Here is a 25,761-nt window from a genome sequence, read left to right on the forward strand (position 1 = left end):
GACCTTAAAGAGAGAGAAGGAGGAGGGGCACGAGATGTACTTCAACGGTAAGCCCAGACAATTACTGTAGCAATTTCTTTAAAAAAATAAGTATTTTGTTAGATACAGTAGAGCTTAATGTTCTATTCTATTCTAAACGTAGTACCATATTGTCCTTTTCTCTGTCAGGCGCCATGGCTGGGGGCATGGGCTCCTTAGCCATACACACGCTGCGCACCCGTGCCCAGCGAGAGCAGGAGAAGAGGGAGGAGCTCGTAGAGGCGGAGAAGAAGAGACAGAAGACAGAGGAGCGCTGGAATAAGTTCCAGGAGAAAAAAGCCCAGGAGAAAAGTGCCAAGAGGCAGAAGGAGGTGGACCGCTATGAGAAGTGGGCTGGACAAGAACAGATACTGGATGAGAGAGGACAAGAACAGATACTGGATGAGAGAGGACAAGAACAGATACTGGATGAGAGAGGACAAGAACAGTTGGAAGAGCAATCCAGGGCAAGACAAATGGAGGATGAGAAAAAGAAAACACAAGAGAAAGAGAGAGATGAAGAACAGAATGACATGGAGACACATAAGGGGAGTCCCATTCAGAAGAAAGAAAAGAGCCTCCGTAGAAGAATATTCAACTTGGGTAACCAGAAGTGGAAGGAGCACAACCTCAAGAAGATGGAGAGGACCTTAAAGAGAGAGAAGGAGGAGGGGCACGAGATGTACTTCAACGGTAAGCCCAGACAATTACTGTAGCAATTTCTTTAAAAAAAGAAGTCTTTTGTTAGATACAGTAGAGCTTAATGTTCTATTCTATTCTAAACGTAGTACCACATATTGTCCTTTTCTCTGTCAGGCGCCATGGCTGGGGGCATAGGCTCCTTAGCCATACACACGCTGCGCACCCGTGCCCAGCGAGAGCAGGAGAAGAGGGAGGAGCTCGTAGAGGCGGAGAAGAAGAGACAGAAGACAGAGGAGCGCTGGAATAAGTTCCAGGAGAAAAAAGCCCAGGAGAAAAGTGCCAAGAGGCAGAAGGAGGTGGACCGCTATGAGAAGTGGGCTGCCCACCATAAAGACCAGAGACTTGAATGGATGGCGCGTGGGATATATTTCACAGAGGACCTTCAGGAGGACCCAGAGGCGGCTTTGTTTCCAAAGCGGAAGATGACAATCTGGGAGAAAAGAAAGTTGAGGTGAGAAATAGTCCACACAGGGAAGACGAGGTAGTAGGATACACATTTCAAACAGGCATCAACACATTTCAAACAGGCATCAACAAACATGTTCTTAATTTTTTTAATCAAATGTATGAAACAGAGTGTATGAAACAGAACTTTTTGAGGTATTCAGTGTGTGTAATGGCAAACCCTCTCTCACTTTCCTTTTTCTGTTATTTTTCTCAGATTGTCAGTTTGGGACTGTCACTGAAGTTTGGACTGCCAGCATCTACACATTCTGATCTGTCATGTTTGTTTGTCATGTTTGTCTTCTTAAATTAAATTAAAAAGTATTATTATTATCTTCTTCATCCTCGTATGTTTTCCTTTTCCTCCTGCCGTCCCAAGATCCCTTAGTTTTTTTCCTCTCCAAATCCCTGAGACAACACCTCATACAGCTGTACCACCCCACTATACACTTCATACAAACAGGTTCTATTTTGTATCTAGTATCAAAACACTAGTATCACACACTACCCCATTAACTCCACACTCACACACTACCACATTAACCATAAACTCACACACTACCTCATTAACCACACACTCACACACTACCCCATTAACCACACACTCACACACTACCCCATTAACCATAAACTCACACACTACCTCATTAACCACACACTCACACACTACCTCATTAACCACACACTCACACACTACCTCATTAACCACACACTCACACACTACCCCATTAACCACACACTCACACACTACCTCATTAACCATAAACTCACACACTACCTCATTAACCACACACTCACACACTACCCCATTAACCATAAACTCACACACTACCTCATTAACCACACACTCACACACTACCCCATTAACCATAAACTCACACACTACCCCATTAACCACACACTCACACACTACCCCATTAACCACACACTCACACACTACCCCATTAACCACACACTCACACACTACCCCATTAACCATAAACTCACACACTACCCCATTAACCACACACTCACACACTACCTCATTAACCATAAACTCACACACTACCCCATTAACCACACACTCACACACTACCTCATTAACCACACACTCACACACTACCTCATTAACCATAAACTCACACACTACCCCATTAACTCCACACTACCCCATTAACCATAAACTCGCACACTACCTCATTAACCACACACTCACACACTACCTCATTAACCACACACTCACACACTACCTCATTAACCACACACTCACACACTACCTCATTAACCACACACTCACACACTACCTCATTAACCACACACTCACACACTACCTCATTAACCACACACTCACACACTACCTCATTAACCACACACTCACACACTACCCCATTAACCACACACTCACACACTACCTCATTAACCACACACTCACACACTACCTCATTAACCACACACTCACACACTACCCCATTAACCACACACTCACACACTACCTCATTAACCACACACTCACACACTACCCCATTAACCACACACTCACACACTACCACATTTACCACACACTCACACACTACCCCATTAACAACACACTCACACACTACCCCATTAACCACACACTCACACACTACCTCATTAACCATAAACTCACACACTACCTCATTAACTCCACACTCACACACTACCTCATTAACCACAAACTACCACATTAACTCCACACTCACACACTACCCCATTAACCATAAACTCACACACTACCCCATTAACCATAAACTCACACACTACCCCATTAACCACACACTCAATTTTCCTTTAGTGACGTTGATGGAATACCCCCCTGGTGCTTACTGTAATAAAAATTGTCATTAATCTCTCATTCCTGTTTTTGTTTTGTTTTTATCACAATGCTGGCAAACACTTACACAGACTGAAATTAAACTCTGCATTATGCTTCCTATACGAATGAATGAATGAATGGTCTTTATTGTCATTGATATAGTACAGGTACCAAACAACGACATTTGGGAGGGGGGGCTCCCCTGGTGCTAGGAAAAAAAACAAGAAGGGAAAAGAGCTGGTTTACATAAATAAGGGCTATGTACACTATCCACTATACTATACTATACAAATAAAACACTGTGCTGTACTCTATGCTATGCTATACCTATTCTAACATTTCCTATCTCTGAACCTTATGTACCCGAGGGTTGTCATATTGCACATAGTGTTATTGCACATTCATTTAAAGTGTCGCAGTTTGCAGGTTTGAAATGTTCACAGTTGTGTTTCAGTATTGCACTTGATTTCAATCTAGTAGCTGCCATCAAATTGGCTAGATTGTCCAGGGCCTAGAACCTAGGTCTTTGCTGTGTTCAGGGCCTGAATGGCCCTGGGGTAGAAGCTGAGCTTCAGTCTGTTTGTCCTTGCGAACATGGTCCTGAACCGCCTGTCCGAGGGCAGCCGAGCAAAGTGTTCGTACCCAGGGTGGGATGGGTCTCTGGAGATCTTGGAGGCCTTCCTGAGGCAGCGTGTGTTGTACAGCTCTTCCAGAGAGGGGAGGGGGGCGCCGGTGATCTTCTGGGCCGATCTCACGACTCTCTGTAGCGCATTCCTCTCTGCGGCTGTGCAGCTGGAGAACCACACGCCCTCTCCACACACCACACACACTCTTTTATTAAAGGGGCAATCTGGTATTCAAACAACAACAACAACAACAACAACAACACAACAACAATGCAGTGGATGGATGGAGCTGAACAACATCACTAAAATGCATAGACGGAGCTATGGATGCAATACAAGGACTGACCATCAAATAAATATATATACTATGCTCTCAACATCAAACATTACTGGGCTGTCAACTCGTCAAAACTGACTGACGCTGTAAATCACAAAATTGTGCAATACATTGTGGTCGACTATATTACTATAACAAGTATTTTTGCATTTGACCAAAGCAATTACAAGGACAACTTGTAACTTAACTGTCCCTCCTGTTTGAAGATAAAAGACAAACACATCTCCATCGCAACCCTGATCTGTTTGGACCTCCTGGTAAGATCCTAGAATTGTTCTACACATGGTTTCCATCTCAGTGTTATCTATGCTACTGGATGTTCACCACTGTATTGAGTGGTTTCATAAGTTATACATTCTAGCAGTTCTAGTCCCTAACATTACAACAATGGCCCAGGGTGAGACTTCTAATGGAGGACTATGTTGGAAACAAGCAGTTCTGGAGGTATGTGATCCAGACACACAGTTCTGGAGGTATGTACTCCAGACACACACAGTTCTGGAGGTATGTAATCCAGACACACAGTTCTGGAGGTATGTGATCCAGTCACACAGATCTGGAGATCTGGAGGTATGTGATCCAGATGCAGAGATCTGGAGGTATGTGATCCAGATGCAGAGATCTGGAGGTATGTGATCCAGACGCAGAGCAAAAAGGCACATCCAAGCTGTGGATGCACGCCGAAGAGCAGAGTGGCATGGGTGGTCATGGGCGATGGCATGGGAGAGGTCGGCATGGGTGACACAGTACTCCTACAGGAAGACAGGGTCGTCCAGTCCAGCACACCACTCAACACCACACCACTTAACACCATACCACACAACACCATACCACACAAGGAACACCACGCTTGTAAAGAAATACAGAGCAAACTGACTAAAAGTGACACAGGAGGAAACACGAGGGGTCAGGACAGTGTATTAGACTTTGACGCACACACACACACACACACACACACACACACACACACACCAACAACAACAACAACAACAACAACAACAACAACAACAACAACTGAACAACACAGACATTATCATGTCAGACAAGACAAGCGCAGCCAGTCCTCAAAGGGTCAAACGAGCACCACCATGATTGTTCAAAAAAGTGTTCAAGGACTGTACTGCTGGAATGTGAAAATAGTTGTTAACCCCTGGTGTAATTGATTGCGTAATTGATTCAGATTCTGTGCATTATTATTATTTTACACTTTAAATGAATGTGCAATAACACTATGTGCAATATGACAACCCTAGGGTACATAAGGTTCAGAGAATAGGAAATGTTAGAATAGGTATAGCATAGCATAGAGTACAGCACAGTGTTTTATTTGTATAGTATAGTATAGTGGATAGTGTACATAGCCTTTATTTATGTAAACCAGCTCTTTTCCCTTCTTGTTTTTATTTTATTTTTTCCTAGCACCAGGGGGGCCCCCCCTCCCAAATTTCGTTGTTTGGTACCTGTACTATATCAATGACAATAAAGACCATTCATTCATTCATTCATCATTCATTCATTTATAATTATTTTGAGAAGCCTGTTATCTGCCTATATAAAAATCAATGTCCAAAAGTCACGCTGGAATCGACCTAATTTGACCAGGAACAATACTGACTCTGATCCTAATTAATTTAAATTGCATTAGGAATTGTCTTTTTGGGGAGAACTACAAGTAGCAACTAGCTTTTGCAGCGGGCCCGCCAGGCAGGCGATGTAAAACTACAAATCCCAAGAAAAAAGACAATTAACATCCGGAAACAAGGAAACAACACGTCAGATAATGGTGAGAATATGCACCTGTAGCTAACCTAACTAAAAGAATGCCGCTATTTCGTTTGATTTCAAATTATTTCTCTGTACTATGTTGTATTGTTATTTTCTCTTACTATATCAACTTATTTGATTATTGACGATTATCTCTCAGAGCCTGAGACGAGTGGAGCTGGCTAGCTAATATCTAAAACCTAGCTAGCTAGCTAACCAGCCTAGAGTACTTGTAGTTTATGGTCAATTTCTTTCCAATGTGACCATCTAATACTGACCCCCTTTACAGTGAGCAAATAGCAAAGACGATGCAAACTACCCTGTGTATGTATCCTCTCGTAATACACAGTCACATGGGTAGTTCCAATTGCATTTGCTTGCTTCCTTCCTTGGTTCAGTGAATCACCTAGCCCTGACATGGTCAGCTTCGAATCATTAGGATTAAAATAGCCTCGTTTTTCCAGAAGGAACCACGTTTGTAATGTCAGGCACATACGGACAATTAACCAGGCATACATGCAAGTCACATAACAGTACATTCTATTCCAAAATGCACAGTTAGTTAACATACATACATACATACATACATACATACATACATACATACATACATACATGCATACATACATGTGCAATATGACAACCCTCGGGTACATAAGGTTCAGAGATAGGAAATGTTAGAATAGGTATAGCATAGCATAGAGTACAGCACAGTGTTTTATTTGTATAGTATAGTGTACATAGCCTTTATTTATGTAAACCAGCTCTTTTCCCTTCTTTTTTCTCTCTTTTTTTTCCCCCTAGCACCAGGGGAGCCCCCCCTTCCCAAATTTCGTTGTTTGGTACCTGTACTATATCAATGACAATAAAGACCATTCATTCATTCATACACACGCACACATCAACCCACTACAATAAAGTGCATAAATAGTGTCAGACAGGTTGTTATAATGAATCAAAGGCTGAGCCTCTGAGGTCAGAGTGCAGCCCTTCACATTCAATTGCCATATAGATGGTGGCACAAAGCTAATGATTCATATGGAGAGATTATTTGTTGTCTTTTAATTTAGTTACTTTTCTAACATAAGTGTTATTTTTTCTTTCTTTTTTAGGCTACAGGGACCGACCAAGCCGTTGGCATGGGCCTAGTGGGCTTCAGCTTACTGTTGTTTACATACTACACCATTTGGGTCATCATTTTGGTAGGTTTAGAGCCTAGACATTTAGAATGTCAAACAAACTGTCCATGAATAGGGCCCAGACTTTTTCCTGACCAGATAAAGTGGTCAGAAGAAAATCTTGGCCCTACCTAGAGTCTAATGCAATGGTTGATCATTTGGTTGTTTTGTAGAAATGTCTGTTGTAAATTAACAGATGTGACTTGACTTACATTATTTAAATGTTTTCCAGCCCTTCGTCGATACTGACCATATCATCCACATGTATTTTCTTCCGCGGGAGTACTCTGTCATTTTGCCCGGAATTGCAGCATTTATACTGCTCCTCTGCGTAGGTGAGTGGATCACTGTCACACAACCGTGGCTGTGTATTTCTTTCTGCCTTCCCTCAGCCCCTCTTGACTCACCCTGGTGCACTCCAACCTACAGATATTTCCTCAGAAAATATTTTTAAATCATATTACAACATTTTTATTGTGTAAATGATGTATATTCCCCATCTCACAATGGACTGGACTTCCAAATGTTATTAAACGTTTATTTTCGTACTTAATTTGCAACATTTGACAGAGCCCCGTCTAGTGCTACAGTCAGAACTTGTTTCGATACTGTACTTATCTGCCTTTCACAGTTCTCACTGAAATCAACAAAATTCCCATATTTTGCTCTTGTTCCTCTGTATGATTATTTTACTGCTTAGAAGTTAATTTCTGAATTGTAAACTGTCAAAGTGCATCATGGTGGCACATGTTAAACAAAGGCAGTTTATTTTTCGCTACCAAGATTGATTTAAAAAATCTCAACCCCTCCTTGCAAGGCCACCTAGCTCTCCCGGACGAAGGAGCTGAAATTACTGCCATTTAGCTCTGACCCAGATGCACAGAAGGGGAAAGCCGATGTAGATTCCCATTTACAGAATCTGTGTCTGTAATATCGAACAGAGAGCATCACAATATAATCCTCATGCAAATTCTGCCATAATCAATAGAATATTTATTTTGTACTGTCCATCAGTGGCTCACTTTTAGATTCAGGTCCAGAAATGTTTATTTAGGCAATCATTTCAGTATACAGAAAGACCTGCAAACAATATGAGATTATGTGTGACCAGGCCCACTCATTGGGAAATATGACAACATCCAGGTATATTTATATGTTTTAAATAAGGGGACTAGAAATGATGCAAGCATTGCTCCCTGATAAGAGTGCTTAAACGGAGTAACCCCAGAGCCTCCCTCCTCCTCAGGTACGTTTATCGCTGTGGTCACCTGGAAGAACAGCAAACCCAAGAAGGTGGACTAAGAGACTGACAAATCCAGAGAGACAAGGTTCGATGAACCAGGATGTAGAGCTAGTGTTGATGCTATGCTTAGCTTCCCTGCAACCTCCCTGGTTCCAAATCCATCCCAACATTCCTTCAGAATACACCATGATGTCTGTGGACTGCGAGACGGGTTGATGAAAATATTTTTTCCCGTGACAACAAATGTGACCACAAGACTGACTCAGCTACCACACTCATCTTCTCCCCACCCATTTACCCTCATGGCCCATCAGACTTTCCATGTGAATATCCACAAATATTATATTTTTAGTACATGGATGCTAGTTTTGTCCTTAAGGAGTGTTCTCTCTGTGCTACGGATGAAATGTATCAATTAATAAGTATGCACTGTTACTGTATTTGGTCATCAGTAGATAACCCCTGGTTTTGGGGTAGTTTTGATTTGCTTGTCTTTGTAAAGTGTCGTCTAGTAGCTGCCAGAAGCTTCCCCGTTTTCGAACCAAATGTTCAATTCAGTTTTCAGTCCCCATCTAAAAAAACATGGGTTGTCAAGATGGGAGCCTGACCAATACTGCATTTTTTGGGTCTGATGCAGATTTATGGGGAGGAAAAATGCATTGGTCACCGATATACAGTCCCCTTGTGACTAATGGGACCATGACATTTTTTATATTTTTTCTGCTCTAAACTCCAAAAGTTTGGATTTGAAATCAAACAATTACGTAACTTTTTGAAATCAAATAACTAAGTAATTGTTTGATTTCAAATCCAAACTTTTGGAGTTTAGAGCCATAAGAAGAAAAAAAAATGTTCACTCTCCCATGACTATGTCATCAACACTAGTATGTATGTTTACAATTCCTTTTTAGCACCTTTTTCAAAAGAAAACAATGTCTACAAAATGCTCGTAACACTAATTATGCAAAAAAAATCTAAATCTCAATAACCTGAAATGATCTCCATTGAAAATAGAGCAAGATGTATTTATTTTATGTGCAGTCACTAATACTATGCCAAATGGGAATTATGAAAAGCATTATTAAAACATACTGTTAGAATGCCCCCCCTGCACTTTTTGGTTGCCAGGTTATATCCATTAATTGTTTATTGTTTATTCCAGCCCTCCCCCTCCCCCCTCCACTGTGCTAATTGACTGCAGTCCAAAGAGCTAATCTTACTTTGCTAAATTCAGCCACTTCAGTAACAGCAAACACTAATAAACAAGGTTTATTTATATATTTTTTAAAAAAACATTTGTGTACATTTTTTTTATTCTCTGGATAAACCTAATTACACTGATTTTCTATGATTTTGCTATATGAGGCATCCTTTGCACAGGATGTATCGGTGCATTGTTGGAAGAACGGGCCGATAGAGATATTTCTATAAAAGGCCACTATTGGCGGACATTATTGGTGCTCGGATGTATAAGATGGAACTCATGCCTACTTTGAATGGTTGTTATACCAGGCTCCTAGACTGGAAATGTCAAAAGGGGCAATCTGGGGTTGGTACATTTAATCTATTGGTACATCATTTTTGGAATTAATGATATAAAGCCATTGATTATTGAAGAATATACCTTATATATATATATATACCTTATATGCTGATGATCTTAGTTAATAATCTATCTTATCCCATCAGAACACAAAATATAAGCTTGTTTTACGGGTGGATCAAATCAAGCATTGTTATTGGCTGAGAAGCATTCTAGCCATATAGGTACCGTATACACCAATACAATACTATACAAATATAATACATTTTTATTATTTCCTATAGGATTTCGGAACGGTTGTGATGGTCGATCATATAGCACACCCTTGAGTGTGTTATTGCTTAAACAACCACTGTATAGTTGCAAAACATGGTTAAAACTCTACTGTAACTGTGGTCTCATGGATGGTCAGTCCTTGCATAGCTCTGTCTGAATTTGAGAGGGGTTACATTTCTCCATTCCCATCCTTCAGTTGTTTACCAAAAAAGTGATGGAAAGTTTAAATCCCAGATTGCCCCTTTAATGTTAAAAGGTCATTTGTGGTCATTACATAATGGTTTATATTGATAACAGAGAACTGTTAAATACTGTATATAAGAGATGACATTTTCATATGCAAAACCAATGCAGAGGAGTGTTCATGTTCTGGATTAAATTATGTCTTGTGTTTGTTTCACAATCACAATCACAATAATTCACATTTAGGAATGGTCAATCAGTTTACTGAGCCTTATATAACCCTAACCTTATTTAAGGTTGATATACAGGCTCAGTGAACTGATTGACTCTTCCTAAATGTGAATTATTGTGATTACTTTTGTGTTTACTTTACTATAATGCAGGTTCTCATCTTACCCACTGACTGGACCCTGGTCATCATTAACTAGTCAATTATCCATGTGAGGAGATGCCCTGCAATACATAGGATACAAACAAATAAATAAACAAAAAAAACATACAAAAACAAACACAAGAGACAATGACATGTGGTTATTGGGTATGAGGTACCAGTTCTTCGGTAGGCGTCTCTTGAAAAGTGTAAACGCCCGTTCCGAATAACATGATGTGATTTCTCTAAATAGTTTTGTCCAAAGGTTAACGGAAACTCAAGAGAGATTATTTTATTTATTTATATTTTTAATCTCAGTACAGTCCTGACTTTAGAACTTTAAGTGATGTCTTAGTTTTGTTCTTATTTCAAATAGGCCTACATTACACTAATTGCAAGCCGTATGGCCTTAATTTGTGAGGCGACGAGGTTGGCTCTCTGGTGCAGCATTGTGCACTTCCTCTCAGTGTCAGTGTTGTTTCATCACCGCATCATTCACTGTGAATGAACGGATTGTCAATGTCAGCCGAGGACGCAAAGAATGCGCTGATCTCTCCAACTACAGAGTGCGGACAGGAGGGATCGGAATAAGCAGCGATATAGATGAGTCAAACTGAGGCAAGTATCTTCTCATTTGAATTTCACGACAACGGGAATTGAGGAGAAATAGCATTGGTACTGCGCCATGCTTATATGTATGTTATATGTTTTTGAATGATTGTAAGTAAGGGATGTATATTTTACGCGCGTGGTAAACTTGCTGTCGAGATGTTTTCCGTTTGCGCACTGCACATGACAGGCCATCATCGGGCAGTCACACACGTATCCGAATTGTGGGGAAAAGTAGAATTTGATGAATAGGCGACGTAGCAGCATCCACCCGCAATTTACATATATTCATTACTATTATGCGACTGCAATATACAGTCGATTATGTATTTGTCAATATCGTACGTTACTACTTTATGCCGTAAACTATGCTGCTGTCACTGGCCTGCGGTGGGGTGTGGTGTGACGCTCACTAGTCTCTGGTCAGTGGGACAATAATGAATATGAAATTATACTGTGGTTGGTTACCTCATCTGACACTATCTATTGAAAACAGCCTGAATATAATCTTCCCCATGTTTAATCAGGATTCGAGATTGAAAATCTTTAAAAACAAACTATATGAACTTATGTGTTGTTTTTTAGATGGTTCAAGCAGATACATGTTGCTCCAGATCAAGGCCTCATTAGCGGTACATTAAGAGCAGACAGCAACATCCAGGGAGTTGAAAAGACTTGTCCCTCTCTTCTGCCTGTTGTCAAGGCGACGGCTGTTTGAGCCATGATCATTGGGTGATATTTACATACTGCACATGAGGGAGTTTGTGAGATTACACATCTGATCCAGCCCATAGTAACCACCAGTGCTCCACTTGCTTGTTTTAAACATTGGACATTTCCTTTGATGGTGTGAAACGCATGATAGCGAGCCCAAAAAAAGCTTCCATTCTCTCAGGCCCATGAAGCCATAATCTTTTTGTGCTCCACAGTTCTGTCAAGGAAACCACCGTTGTGGTAACAGTCTGTTTTGCATAGCAACATACTACCACCTATGTATATTGCTAGGAAGACCAGCTAACATCTGCTAACAGATAGTAGCCTACTTGTATTTCCTTTGTGCAGTGAATACAATCAGAGTCGGTAAAAACCAGCGCTCCTGTAGTCTACACAATGCTAACAGTGCTGGTGCTAGAGTACTCATTCACTCTTTAAAATGTGTGACCCAGAGGGAAGCCAGGTCATTGTGGTCCTATAAGACTCTCACTCTGGGTGAGAGGATACAGGGACACTGTCCTCATAACTTAGTAAGAAGTACCACGCTATACGACTAGTGTTGTTGCGCTGTGATGTATTACTCAATGTTGTGACCGTAGAGTTAATTCTATTTCTCTGGTTGTCACATAAACGGGGTATCCTGATTAGTTTGGAATCACAGGATAATCATTATGTGTGTGTGTATGTGTGTGTGTGTGTGTGTGTGTGTGTGTGTCTGTGTGTGTGTATCTGTGTATCTGTGTGTGTGTGTGTATCTGTGTGTGTCTGTGTGTCTCTGCCTTGCGTTCGTATCCCAGATGGAGATGTCTGGGCCAGGGGGACCGGGGGGCCCAGGGGCTCCACGGCGCTCCCGTACAGTGAAGAGGCGGATGTGGGGTGGCCTGAGGCAACAGTGGAAGCTCCTGGGCCTGTTTGAGATTGACCAGCAGCACGAGTTCTACAGCTTGACCTGCATGATGAAGGAGGGCCTCCTGGCAGCCGTGCAGAACACCATAGATAACCCTCCACCGGTGAGTCGGAATATGGGTCAGACATTACTCACTTATAAAGCTGCAAAATTCCCAAAATTGGTAATTGGTCTATGCTTTTGGAAATTATCAGGATATGCACAGCCTATTGTACACTTTAAGGGGGGCGGGTAATATTATTATTAGGGAGGTTGTTGTTGTGCGGAAATTAAAACTGAATTTTGAAGCGGTGGTCAGCGCCCTGCTCCTTTACGTATATTAAAGGGCACTAAAATGGCCCTGCTTAAACTGCATTTAATTGGTATAATCAGCCATTTTAAATTAGGTAGGTTTTTAGGATATTAAGTTTACTTTAAATATGTTACATTGACCCCTCTTAATTCATATTTAAGTATAGTTATATTAGATTATCTCAAAAATACTTTCAACACACTTTGAATGTAATCTTAGTCATCCCAACATCTGTGAAAGGTCTGGTGACTCAACACGTCACCCTTGGCCTTCATTAAGCCAATAGAAATAGCATTGATTTTGGACGATGCATTTCCATTGGCTTTACTTTGCATCAATCATCTCCCAGTACTTCCCCACCCCCCCCTCCCCTCCAGCTTGCGCACCACACATTTCTGATTCAGAGCTACGCCTTGCAGCCGTGTGATTCACTGAAATCAAATAATAACAAATACTTTACTCAGTAAATTAACTCCCATAAGGCCAGGCTTGAGTCATTGTTATTCCAGGCTTATATCCGTTGTGCACAATAGCCTGGGGACAAGGTTATACTCAAAATGACTGACAAATTGTATTAAGTATATTGTAAGTGTGTTAGGAATGTGTCATTAGCATATTTCTTTGTATAAAAATATTACATAAAGAATCTGTGGTAATATTCTCCCTTTATGTTTTTTATTTTATTCTTATTTTTTTATTCTTATTCATATTCTTCTTCTTCTTATTATTATTTTCTTTTTTGAGTGGGGCAGTCCCACTCTTATGTTTCTCATCTTTTATTGGATAGAGACAGTGGAGAGAAACAGGAAAGTAGGGATGAGAGGGCATATCAGCTGTTCATGGGCTAGATAACTTAGGAACACTGCAACGGGAGGCCGACTCGATTTGTACTAAGGTTTGTACTTGCTTTAGGGGTGGAAAGCCCGGGTTCATTTTCAGCTAGAGTGGTGTGCTACAACCCCTGTTCGCTACAATATATTTATTCCAGCACAGTGCTGCCAACATACCTGATCCAAGTATCCAGGGTTTTGGAATGTAATAAGCCCAGCTGATGAGTTAGCTCAGGGAACATATCTGACCATAGCTATTGGTACTACTAGGCCGTCCTCGGACGAGCCCTCCATCGGCGCTTCCAGTCATCCCGATCTTCCATACATCTGGCTAACTCGCCGGTAGTTTCCGCTCCTGCATCTTTCTTGAGTACGTCCACGTATGTTAGTGTGGGACGCCCTCGTGATCGATGCCCGTGTGTTGGCTCCCACAGAACCAGTTTGCTGGCTCCTGGTGTCTCTGGCAGTGACTTGCCAGCCTCATTCTCCTGACTGCTATTTTTTCGCTTATCTTTGGTTATCTTGCATGCAGCATTCTGGTGTAGCACCCATCTAGGGACTTCTGCAGGGTAGGCTTCAGGGTCCAGCATTCACAGTCGTATAGGAGAACGGACTCTACTGTCCTAACAGACTTGGACTACGCGGATGTTACGCACCCTCCTAGATGCTATAGTGAGGCAGAGTTCTTGCTCCCGTTCATTGATGGCCTTCCTGAGTGCATAGTCTAGGACTATGATGAAGAGGAAGGGGGCCAGGGTGTCCCCTTGCAACACCCCAGCAAGGATGTCAAACTCCTCACTGTTGCCGTCTGAAGTCATCACCTTGGCTCTTGTACCCGTGTCTTGTACCCGTGTACCCGTGAGTCTCTATGGCCCGGAGTAGATTGGGAGGGACACCTTAAGTATCCTCATCATTGAGCCTCTGTGTATCGAGTCAAATGCCTGAAGTGAAAGTGATGAAGCACAGTACCGCAGTCAGGTTGTTCTTTCTCACCTCCTCGATGATTCTCCTTAAGGCCAAGATCTGGGCCACGGTGGGCCTCTTCTCTCGAAAACCATTTTGGTTTTCCCTCAGGTGAGGGTTGATGGCGCACCATATCCGGTTCAGTATCATGCGTGAATTGGTTAATGCTTTTGGCAGACCCTTTGTGTTGCTGCAACACCACATGTACACTGTGCATCATTGTTCCTATATTCACATTATATAAGTCCTGTCAGTAGCATCTGTCTAGCGGACATTATGCTGTTCTATTCGTTAAAAGAAGTGACACAAATGATCAATGTACATTTAAACGGTTATCACGTGTGAATAGTGATCAATAATTATTTATAAATATTGCTTCTGTGTGTTGTAAATGAAGAGTCTTGTGTAACCTACGTGGTGGGGGTGTGAAGGGGTGCTATGATTCAGATTCAATTTAATTTAACGAAACAGAGTTTGGCATATGACCAGATGTGCAATAGTGCATAGTGCAAAAGCCAACACGGTTGAAGATATGTACAGTTAAGATATATGCTATAATCATCTTTCTTTGTAATAAAGTGGTTAATGTTATCATTAGTTTATTCTTTAACTTTCATCAACCAAATGCAAACCTAGGTTTTTAATTGGAAGTGAGATGAACCTTACACATGTGAACACCTGATACTACTCTAACAACAAACAACCCCAATTCCCCTCCTCTTACATGTATATATTTCATATGATAAAAACATAATAATCTAATCTCATTTTCTTCTTCTTTTTTCTTTTTTAAATCAGTTTATTGGGTTTTACAATTATTCAACATAGTTATTCAATTATTCAACATAACAAACAATCATGAATATGCAACCCCTCCCCCCCTTCGGTAGCCGGTGCAAATGTGGCTATAAGAATAAATAATAGTGTGGCTTGCTACAGTAAGCCTACTAATAATCAACCACGCCTTACCTCCACTTCTTGAATAAATCAACGGATGAATCAAAATTGAAACCACTGTCCATGTCAAGCTCAATGACGATTCACAAAATACACAATATAGCTATTGTGATAAAGCTCAGTTTATAATAATAACCCATTTGGAAATGTAAACTTTGTGTCAAATGACTCGCTACAGCAAGAGAAAGTGTCTGTACGAGTGATCATACATTTTGTGCGAACCTACTAATTTGAAATAAAACGTAACACTAGAACAGCCGTGAGGTAACAGCCTGTGAGTAAAGATCAAATTTCAGGACCCTGAAAATCACCAATTGTTGTAATTGGATGTAATGTTTTCCATCTAAAACTACTTTTGTGACTGTTTAACCAGGATGAATTGCCTTAAAATTGCAACAAATGTCATTAATTGATTATTTAAATTAGGCTTATCTCTGTACTTTCACTGGTATTTTCTTATTATTTAAAACAATTGAAAAACCATTTAAAAACTGAAAATAAACAAATTATGTCTGTAAAATGTGCTGGTACACGCAAATCAGGTGTTGCAGGCTACATACATCCTATGTGGTCTCTGAAGGAAACAAACTTGGACCAAATAGAGGCAGAGACTTTACAAGTATATTCAGTCTCTTTGATAGAGGTGGGTAAAAATTTAGTTTTTGGAGGAAGAGGAGGAGGAGCACATGGCCAGAGAGATTACTTCAACACCTCTCAAATGTATCTATATTTAAATCTCTCAGAGACATGGCACTGTTGTGTCTGCTCACTCATAGGAGGGCCATAGTTGTTTGTGGTTGAGTAAAAGCAACAGCTACAAAACCCTACCCTCACTTCATATTACCAATCACAGATGATGATAAGTTTCCTCAGCAAATACATGATTTTGTTCACATGAATTCAGGCCAAGACTCAGTTCCAAACTGAACCTGTTCCCTTCCGTTCTCCCCTAGTTGTCTTACCTTTGTGGATTTGAGGAGAAAACATGGCATTAAGTTCATTCACCAATTGGAAGGCAAGATTGACATGCTAGAATTTCACTTACGCCTATTACCGTACTTCAGAGGGCAGAGGGCAAGGGAGTAAGTCTGGTTTGTAATGGTGACTATTGCCATGCTAGTAGCTTGTGCTTTGTTTAGCATGCACAGAGAGGCTGTTTTCTCTCAGTGCTCCCCAGACAGGCTGGGGTTGTCTGACAAATACCATTGTTGACTTCCCTACAGAAGAGGAGGGGAACAAAACACATGCCTATATTAGAGCCAAAGCCAATAGGGACTGTGGGAGGGACTGATAGATGCCTGGTCCCAGATTGGACTCCTTTCTGGCCGTTGTTGTCATTGGGTAAAGCACACAGATCTGGGACCAGGGGGTATTCCATCAACGTTGCTGAAGGAAAATCCAGTCTTGCGAGACTTAACAAAATAAGACAGGATTTTCCTTTAGCGACGTTGATGGAATACCCCCCAGGCCAGACAGAAATGTGGCATGCGCCTTAGTGAGCGTTCTGTTCCTGCTAGGCCACCCAGGCGCCCCATGACTTGATACTTATCCCAGTATCATATGACAATAAACTTAATAATAATAATTTAGCAGCTGAGGAATGGGGCTGATTCAAATTAATAAGTTATGGATGACCGCACTGACCATCTATGAGATCAAAACAAGTTTTGAAGCTATGCAATTTTTTTTTACAAACAATGGAGTAAAACAAGCTTGTATTTTGGGTTCTGATCGGGTAAGACAGTTGGACTGTGCTCATGAAGCACGTTTCCCCTCTTCCGATCATGTTTCCCAATAATAAAATAGTACAAGAAACCTAATTTACTGTAGTTTGTCAAGCAATACATAATTTCATATTGCTGATTTGACAGCATTGTAGCAGGTAGACAAAGAACAAAGATTATTATCTCTTCAAAGTGGGAATTAGCAAAGTAGGAGTTAGAGGGAGTTAAGTAGGCTGTGTAGATCAGTGGTGAAAAACAAATCTTGAATCAGTGTATTTCATTTTTAGACAATGTATTGAACATTCCCCAGACTCTGGTTAAATACCCAAACATTGAGATATAAAATGATGTTTCCATGAAATTAGCAGGAATATTCACTTATTTTGCAATCCATATTATTGCACAAATTCTGATACTCCTCCCTCATCCGTTTCTAAATGTTTTTTCCTATTTTGTACCTGCTGAATGTATCTCAGGTTAAGTCAATGGTAATGTAGGTATGCAGTATCCATTATTCATTAGCATGTTGTGGCAATGCTCCCTTAATTAATGACGGGTCACAAGAGGGTTACTCACACACACGCATCCACACACACACACACACACACACACACACACACACACACACACACACACACACACACACACGTGATGCCAGATAACCCCAGTCCTATTGAAATGTAACCTGTTGACTCAGCAGTTTGATACATGAATGTCCCGTCTGTTGTTTCTTACTCACTGATTCCCTAGTAGACTAGACTTACAATACACATGGTACATGCACATGCACATGCACACGCACACGCTTACAGACACACACACACACACACACACACACACACACACAGGTTGGCAACCTCTGGAGCTATTGTTGCTCTAACTGTCTTTACACTTTTTTAGGATCCCATAGTTACTAAGTGTTTGCAGTAGTGCAAAAGTGGTATGCATCACTTTCATAATCAAATACAGCTTTTGGTAATGGTTAAGAATGTCTTCATAAAGCAAATAAAACATTATACATGTGTGATGGCTACATTAGACATCATGAACACTTCATGAATGTAGTAATATGAAGCTTGCTGTGCGTGTATGTCAGGGGCTACACTACACTGTCATTGATACAAAGAACCTTAACTGTGGTCCTGGTTACACCAACTAGTAACAAGCGTCTGTATCCAGATCGTGCCAACAGTCTGATTGTGTGTGTGTGTGTGTGTGTGTGTGTGTGTGTGTGTGTGTGTGTGTGTCTCTGTCTGTGTCTGTGTCTGTGTGTGTTTGTGTCTGTGTGTGTTTGTGTAGCATTTGTGACGGCAGCTGGTGAAACATTATCACATGTCTCAGGGACGAGGCTTAAAAGAGTCAAGTTGTGCAAAACTCCACCATGGTTAAACAGCGAAACACCTCTCTGGCTATGAGAGTTTCACTTGTTGGTTGTCCCACCCACCCACCCACCGCCCCAGCCTCCACCTACTCAGTCATTCTGTATTTACCTACGGGGGTTTGATAGTTATGGGCTCCTTGCTTATGTTATTTTCTATGTTTAATTGTTTAACCTTCAGTTAGGGAGCTATACAGAGCGGAGGTATTCAATTATGCCAAACTTAAATGTATTAACATTGCCATTAAACATGATTAAACCGGCGCAAGTGTCCTGATTGAACTGATTTTGATCCGATTTTCCTGACTACACCCAGGGGTAGTCTGGGTCACTTGGTGTTTGGATGTCTGTGTTGTATAGTGAAAAACAGACATACACGCGTGGTTCAGTTGCAAAACCCACTGAGCTTTAATTAACTTCCCACCCTCCAAGACCAAACCCAAAACTGCCTGAGTCATGTAACGTGATGAATATAGCGCCCCTACTGGCGATGTGTAATAAACTAAGCATAGCCTAACCTACTATGTTATCAAACATAACAGTCTGCTCTGTTTGGACACAATCCGGCCACTCTTGTGGATTTAAATGAGCTATCTTGAGTCTCCTTTAAATCCACGACACCACCCAAAGCACATAGCCTATTAGATGAAGCACAGGAGGAAATCTATTCTAACACACATTTTTGTATGTTTAAAACCAGGTGCCACAATCAAATAGTGATCAGATCATCATTTTCAGATAACAAAAAGTGTAACCACGTCCTACGGTTAATGTAACATATAGTTGATAGCGGATTGTGGGGCCGCAGGTAGCCTAGAGGTTAAAGAGGCCGGCTAGCAGTCAGAAGGTCGCTGGTTCGATCCCCACCTCAGGAGGGAGCTGTTGTATAGTGAAGAACGGACATACACGCGTGGTTCAGTTGCAAAACCCACTGAGCTTTAATTAACTTCCCACCCTCCAAGACCAAACCTAAAACTGCCTGAGTCACATAAGGAATATAGCGCCTCTACTGGCGATGTGTAATAAACTAAGCATAGCATAACCTATGTTATCAAACATAACAGGAGCTGCATGTGAACTGGTGACTGGAGGGTTGCTGGCATCATATCTAAGGTGCCTACCAATGCCGTTGTGCCCTTGAGCCCTAATTGCTCCAGGGGTGCTGATTAGGGGTGGGCATCGACGATCGATAATTGATCGATAAGGATCTTGGTCGATCACAAAATAAAACATTTGGTCGCTAAAAAAAAAAAAAATCGACCAGATCGATTGTGATCGACCAAATGTTTTATTTTGTGATCGACCAAGATCCTTATCGATCAATTATCGATCGTCGATGCCCACCCCTAGTGCTGATTATGGCTGACCCTGTGCCTAGAGCAAAAAATACTTTTTGTTGTACTCTGTGCAATGACAAAGGTTGAATCTAATAATCTCTATGTTCCATCAGTCTCATCTAAGTAATGCTAAATACTATGGGAGCTCATACTTAATTAAATTCTCAAGCATCCTCTATGGGTAGATCCAACCAGGTCATGGCACCAGTGTGTTTTATTTACTGTATGTTTCTTCCTCTAGTACAACGACATAGTCCATGATCCCACGACTAAAACTCCTTATTTAACTGATCATGGGCTTGATGAGTAGTTGTTACTCAACTACTCACTACTAATTGTGTTATACATGGGATGTAACAAAGCCCTATTCAGTGGGTTGTTCTTTGTTTTCTTATTTGTTTATACACTTCTAAACTGTCACTCTACTTTATCTTAACTTTCTTCATTTTCTTCAAAGTATTTTTTTGAGGAGAGGTTCATTAATGAATAATTAATACTGGGTTGTTTTTATTTTAGGATGAATTGTCTGAAGATGATTTCCGATTGGAAGTCACTCAAATACATAAGGTAAATTGATAGTTTTCAGAAATGTCATTAAATTGCAACACCACATGGAAGACAAATTAGTGTAATTGAGTCTTAGCTTCACTCTGTGTCAAGTGAAGTCAACAATTCTAGCCTGCGAAAGAACTGTATTTTGCTTTTCCAACTCTCTCTCTCTCTTTCACAATCTCTCTTTCTCTGTCTCTGAAGGACTTCAGAATGGAGACGTTTGCGGGGCCGGTGTTTGCCAGTCTGCGTCGTTCCCTGGGGATGACAGAGAAGGAGTATCAGCACGCCCTCTCCTCTGACGGCTTCTACCTGCAGTTCATCAGCAACTCCAAGAGCAAGGCCGACTTCTTCCTCACGTGAGTCAGCAGAGATCTTTTCTCGGCATGTCTAGCTGACACAAGATCTGGCTTACTGATCGGCTTCTTAATCAATGATGTACTGTAATGATGACAGCAGCAGAATGTATTCTGAACCTGTCTGCTCAAGTACAAGCTAAGGCCTCCGAATTCATCGGATGTCTCTTCATACAGTAAAACAATGTACACGGTTCTGAACATACTATTTAGTACTCAAACCCTATTTGCCATGTCTTTAATCAAAGCCTGGAGGAGCATGAAAGGCTATGAAAAGCTATAGTAATTCCACTGCCTAAAAATAGTAAAGCAAAACATAATATATTACAGCTCCTCTCCTATTTTTAGAGATTAGAATTTAACTGTACAGGAAACTAGAATATGAATATAATAGAAGTATTTTTGCTCTGTTTTGTTTGTCTTACATACCCCAGGAACATGCATATGCAGCGGCTAATGGGGATCCTAATAATCGAAACATACTGTACTGTATGTACACACACACCCATACACGTACCCCCCTCACACACACGTTTGAACTCATTACAGTGTTCATCTGTGCTACTGTTCCTGTGTTTGTCCAGGAATGATAAGCGCTTCTTCCTGAAGACCCAGAACAAAAGAGAGGTCCAATTCCTCCTGTCCAACCTGCAAATCTACATGGAGCACCTGGAGAAGTATCCCCATTCACTACTCGTCAAGTTCCTGGGTAGGATATGCATGCAATCAAGTATGGACGTACTGACTGTGGTCATGGTTGTTATTTGTTGTCATTCTTGCTGCATTGGCTGTTGGGCTGTATGTTGTGAAAGGCTTTGGGTGTTGAAAGCATAGTCGTGGTGTGGTTAGGTGAGGCTGTGGGGTTTGATGGTATGATCTAGGCTGGAACTATGCTTGAGTGAATTGGGACTCCCTGGATTTTGTGTTGTGTGAGATCGAGACCCTGGTCTAGTGTAGGAAAGCTGTCAATTGCCCCAATAACTCCAATAAGTGTGGCAGCACCCCACCACTTTGGATTCACATTGGGCAGCATTAGATTTTAAAAACATGAATTGCATGCATGCATCCACAAACCCGTGCAACCTCTTTTTTCATACAAACCTTTGAGTTAGCAGTGGCAACGGAATATAGATGGAACAAATGTCTATATATAATTTTTTATTACAATGTAGCCCAAAAGATTGCTATGGAAGCATAAGCTTTAAAATGGTACTCCTATTTCATATTTTTAACTAGACACTCCAAACGTCCTCTAAATCGTTAGGTCGACCATGGGATGCAGCTTTTTGATAACATACCCTAATCCTAACCCTTTTTAAGCTATCAGTATTTAAAGTCATTGACCTGATTTTTAAGCACTCACAAATAGCTTTCCATAAGACTTTGCATAACACTATGTTTACATTTTGTTTTTCACAAGGTGTCCACAGGATCAAAATTCCTCACAAGCGAAAGGTATTTAAGTCCTTTTTTCACACAAACCCTGCTTTTACATCAGATTTGTAACCCAGGTATTCTCCAAAAAAGACTAGTTTACACCGTATATTACCGGTTTAGCCCTGTTTATATAGAACAACCTCAGTACTGGGTCTGCAAGGCACATACATACTACCTGGAGAATGTTTGGGACCCCCAGCAGCAAGAGGTCCACATAGTGCCTTTACCAAGCCATGTGTTAAACACATTTTTTTCATGCCTTATCTCCTCTCTTTCACAGAAATACTTTATTGTTATGCAGAGTGTTTTTTACCCTGATGACCGTATCACTGCCAGGTAAGCCGGTCTCTCAGAGGATTTCTGTAGTGTAGAAGAGTGGGTTTGATGGTTGACTGGCTCTGATCTCTGCTGCTGCAGGTATGACATCAAGGGCTGTGAGGTCAGCAGATGGACAGAGCCTGCCCCAGAGGGAAGCCAGGTCATTGTGGTCCTAAAGGACTTGAACTTTGAGGGCCAGAACATCACTCTGGGTGAGAGGATACAGGGACACAGTCCTCATAACTCTGTCATTAGAATAACATAATACATGTAATAGTATGGCAGAACTTGTGTTCTGTTGTGCATTGTTGTTGCATTGTGAAGTATTACCCAATGTTGTGACCATAGAGTTAATTCTATTTCTCTGGTTGTCACATAAACAAGGTATCCTGATTGGAATGACAGGCTAATCATTAGATATGGCCAGCTATAGCTGCTCACCTTAGCTCCTGCACTCCTTCATGTAGCACTATTAATTCATGTGCTTGTGCATGCGTGCATGTGTGTACGTGCCTGTCTGTGTGTGTGTGTGTGTGTGTTTTTGTGCTGACAGACCAGCAGCGTCCATGGTTGCTCCGTCAAGTGGAGATTGACACGTCCTTCCTGCAGAGACTCAACGTGCTGGACTACAGCCTGCTGCTGGCCCAACAGCCCCTACACCAAGACGAACGCAACCAGTGTCTCTCCTTCGCCACCCTCATCATGCGTACCAAAAAGTGGGTGCCGTAATCTTTTTTTCTTTGAATGTACAGTCATACACCAGCATTCAAACTGTTTGAATCAACTGCCTCTTTTCATGTCCTCGTTTTCTTGATGCTATTATAGTATCCACCACCGGAGGGAGCACTTACCTTAAATAGTCTATGTAACCAAGAGATGGTAAATACCTTTCTGAAATTCCCCTATTGCTCCACCTGTGCCATCAAATTGCTAACTTATCTGAGTTATAGGTAAACATAATTTGTTTTCGGAGTGCGGTCGGGTGTGTTGGCAAATTAGAGGACAAAAGGTCACGACGTGTGAACGAGGAAGCAGTGCTGTTTCGACTTTTTATTGAGTCGTGAATTATGTAAAAGAAGGCTATTATTGAATCTACATGTAACAGGTGTTTTTAAGGCGTGCTTATTGCAGTGAATACCATAAGAATGCCAAATAAAGAGGAACTACGTCCTAAGTAACCCAATATTTATATCTTAACTACTGTATAGAAATTGGTCATTTAGCCGTAATACTGTCACCCTATTGGCTCGCTCCCTCTTCACTTTTACCTTCCAGGTCAGTGAACGCAGGCTCCAGCCCGACCCACACAGGTACACCCAGTGTCCCGGGGACAGTGCTCGAGGAGGACACAGCCCTGCTGGTGCCTGAGGCAGATGGCAGCACAGGGAAATGCCTCGGGGCCGAGTCACAACCAGAAAGTGACTTGGGCAGTGCCCCTGTTGGGAAACCCTGTTCGGAGCAGCCTGTGGGGACCACCGATTCGGCCGAGCTGCAGGACTTCCAGGCCCAGAACCGCCGACTGCTGCCCAACTTCAAGAATCCGCTGCACGTAATCGACGGGCCAGAACAGCGCTACTTTGTGGGCATAATCGACATCTTCACGGTCTACGGCTTCAAGAAGAGGCTGGAGCATCTGTGGAAGAGGCTCCGGCACCCAAGGCAGACGTTCTCCACTGTCAGCCCCCCCGCTTACTGCCTTAGGCTCTGCCAGTGGGTGCAGGACCATACCAACTAGACTCAAAAAAGGGGGAGGCCGAGAATGGTCAATCCAGGTTTTAGGCACTCTACACGTATGCACGCATGCATGCACACACAAATACATACACACACACACACACACTAAAAGACTGGCAAAGTGACCAGAGACATCAAGCTATGCTGTAATTTCCGATTAACCACTCCTATGGTGCTGTTATTTTCATGTTTCCACTTCTCATATGTCCAGACCAAAACAAAAAAATACAGCATTGATGTAAAAAATTGCAGCAGAGAAATGGCTTTTCCTTATTTGTTAATATTACAGTAGGTTAGTGTAAAGTAAGTAAAGTAAAGTAAAAAGTACAATTTGCAAATGGTACAACACATCAAATCAATGTATTGAACAGATATTGAATTGACCTCACTCAGCCATCTTCCAAGTTTGAGAGGCCCTCTGTTTTAAATATGACAAATTGTCATTTGAAACCCATTGAGATATTGTTTTATCTACATTATTTGGTAACACTTTACAATAAGGGTACCAACTAACTATGTATTAACTAACTAATGTAGTAGTTATCATTTGTCAATTATATATACTATATATTATATATAAATTATATTATAAACAGTCAATGTACTGACAAAACAAATGTAGACTGTGTTAATAGTTTACAAATACATTAATACAAATGGCTTATAACAATCTTAGTTCAAGTATGCAGGGAATAAATAGCAGCATAGCATTCTGGGGATTGCAAAATGATGCAGTTTTCAAAGTTTTACCATTGTAATAATTTAATAATTTTGCCATTTCGCAGACGCTTTTATCCAAAGCGACTTACAATTACGAATTACAGGGACATTCCCCCTGGAGTAACTGAGGGCTAAGTGCCTTACCCAAGGGCACACTAGTAGTGGTGTGGCTTCAGGCGGGATTTGAACTCACAACCTTCCGATCCCAAGTCCAACTCACTATCCACTAGACCATCACTACCATATTGTGGTATGATTATTATTTTCGATTATTATTTTCGAGTCATGCCAGATTATTTGTTTATCAAGGGGTATAATGTAACACAGAGGGTGGTCTACCTTACTTGGTGGTCCCACCAAGTTTACCTAATTAATTCAAAATAGTAATTATACTTAATGAATTGTTAGCTATGACTAGGCGTGTGTTGAGTAGTCGGAC

The 25,761-nt window shown here is 41.3% G+C and overlaps 2 protein-coding genes across 2 annotated transcripts; both read left to right on the plus strand.

Moving 5' to 3' along the window:
• Positions 1-5,697: 5,697 nt before the first annotated feature.
• Positions 5,698-9,506, plus strand: dpm2 (dolichyl-phosphate mannosyltransferase subunit 2, regulatory). Its single transcript, XM_080528015.1, has 4 exons — positions 5,698-5,723; positions 6,817-6,906; positions 7,115-7,217; positions 8,129-9,506. Exons 1-4 carry the CDS (start codon positions 5,721-5,723, stop codon positions 8,182-8,184), a joined length of 252 nt encoding a protein of 83 aa, XP_080384141.1. The 5' UTR covers positions 5,698-5,720; the 3' UTR covers positions 8,185-9,506.
• A 3,111-nt stretch (positions 9,507-12,617) lies between these two features.
• pip5kl1 (phosphatidylinositol-4-phosphate 5-kinase-like 1) lies at positions 12,618-24,603 on the plus strand (the record flags this gene model as incomplete). Its single annotated transcript, XM_080529601.1, has 9 exons — positions 12,618-12,830; positions 20,725-20,775; positions 20,962-21,116; positions 21,698-21,822; positions 22,534-22,568; positions 22,831-22,886; positions 22,968-23,080; positions 23,422-23,584; positions 24,144-24,603. The coding sequence occupies 9 exons, from the start codon at positions 12,618-12,620 to the stop codon at positions 24,601-24,603; spliced, it is 1,371 nt and encodes a 456-aa protein (XP_080385727.1).
• Positions 24,604-25,761: the final 1,158 nt, after the last annotated feature.

The sequence above is a fragment of the Nansenia antarctica genome (genome assembly GCF_963989245.1).
Source record: "Nansenia antarctica genome assembly, chromosome: 4".
Lineage (NCBI taxonomy): Eukaryota > Metazoa > Chordata > Actinopteri > Argentiniformes > Microstomatidae > Nansenia > Nansenia antarctica.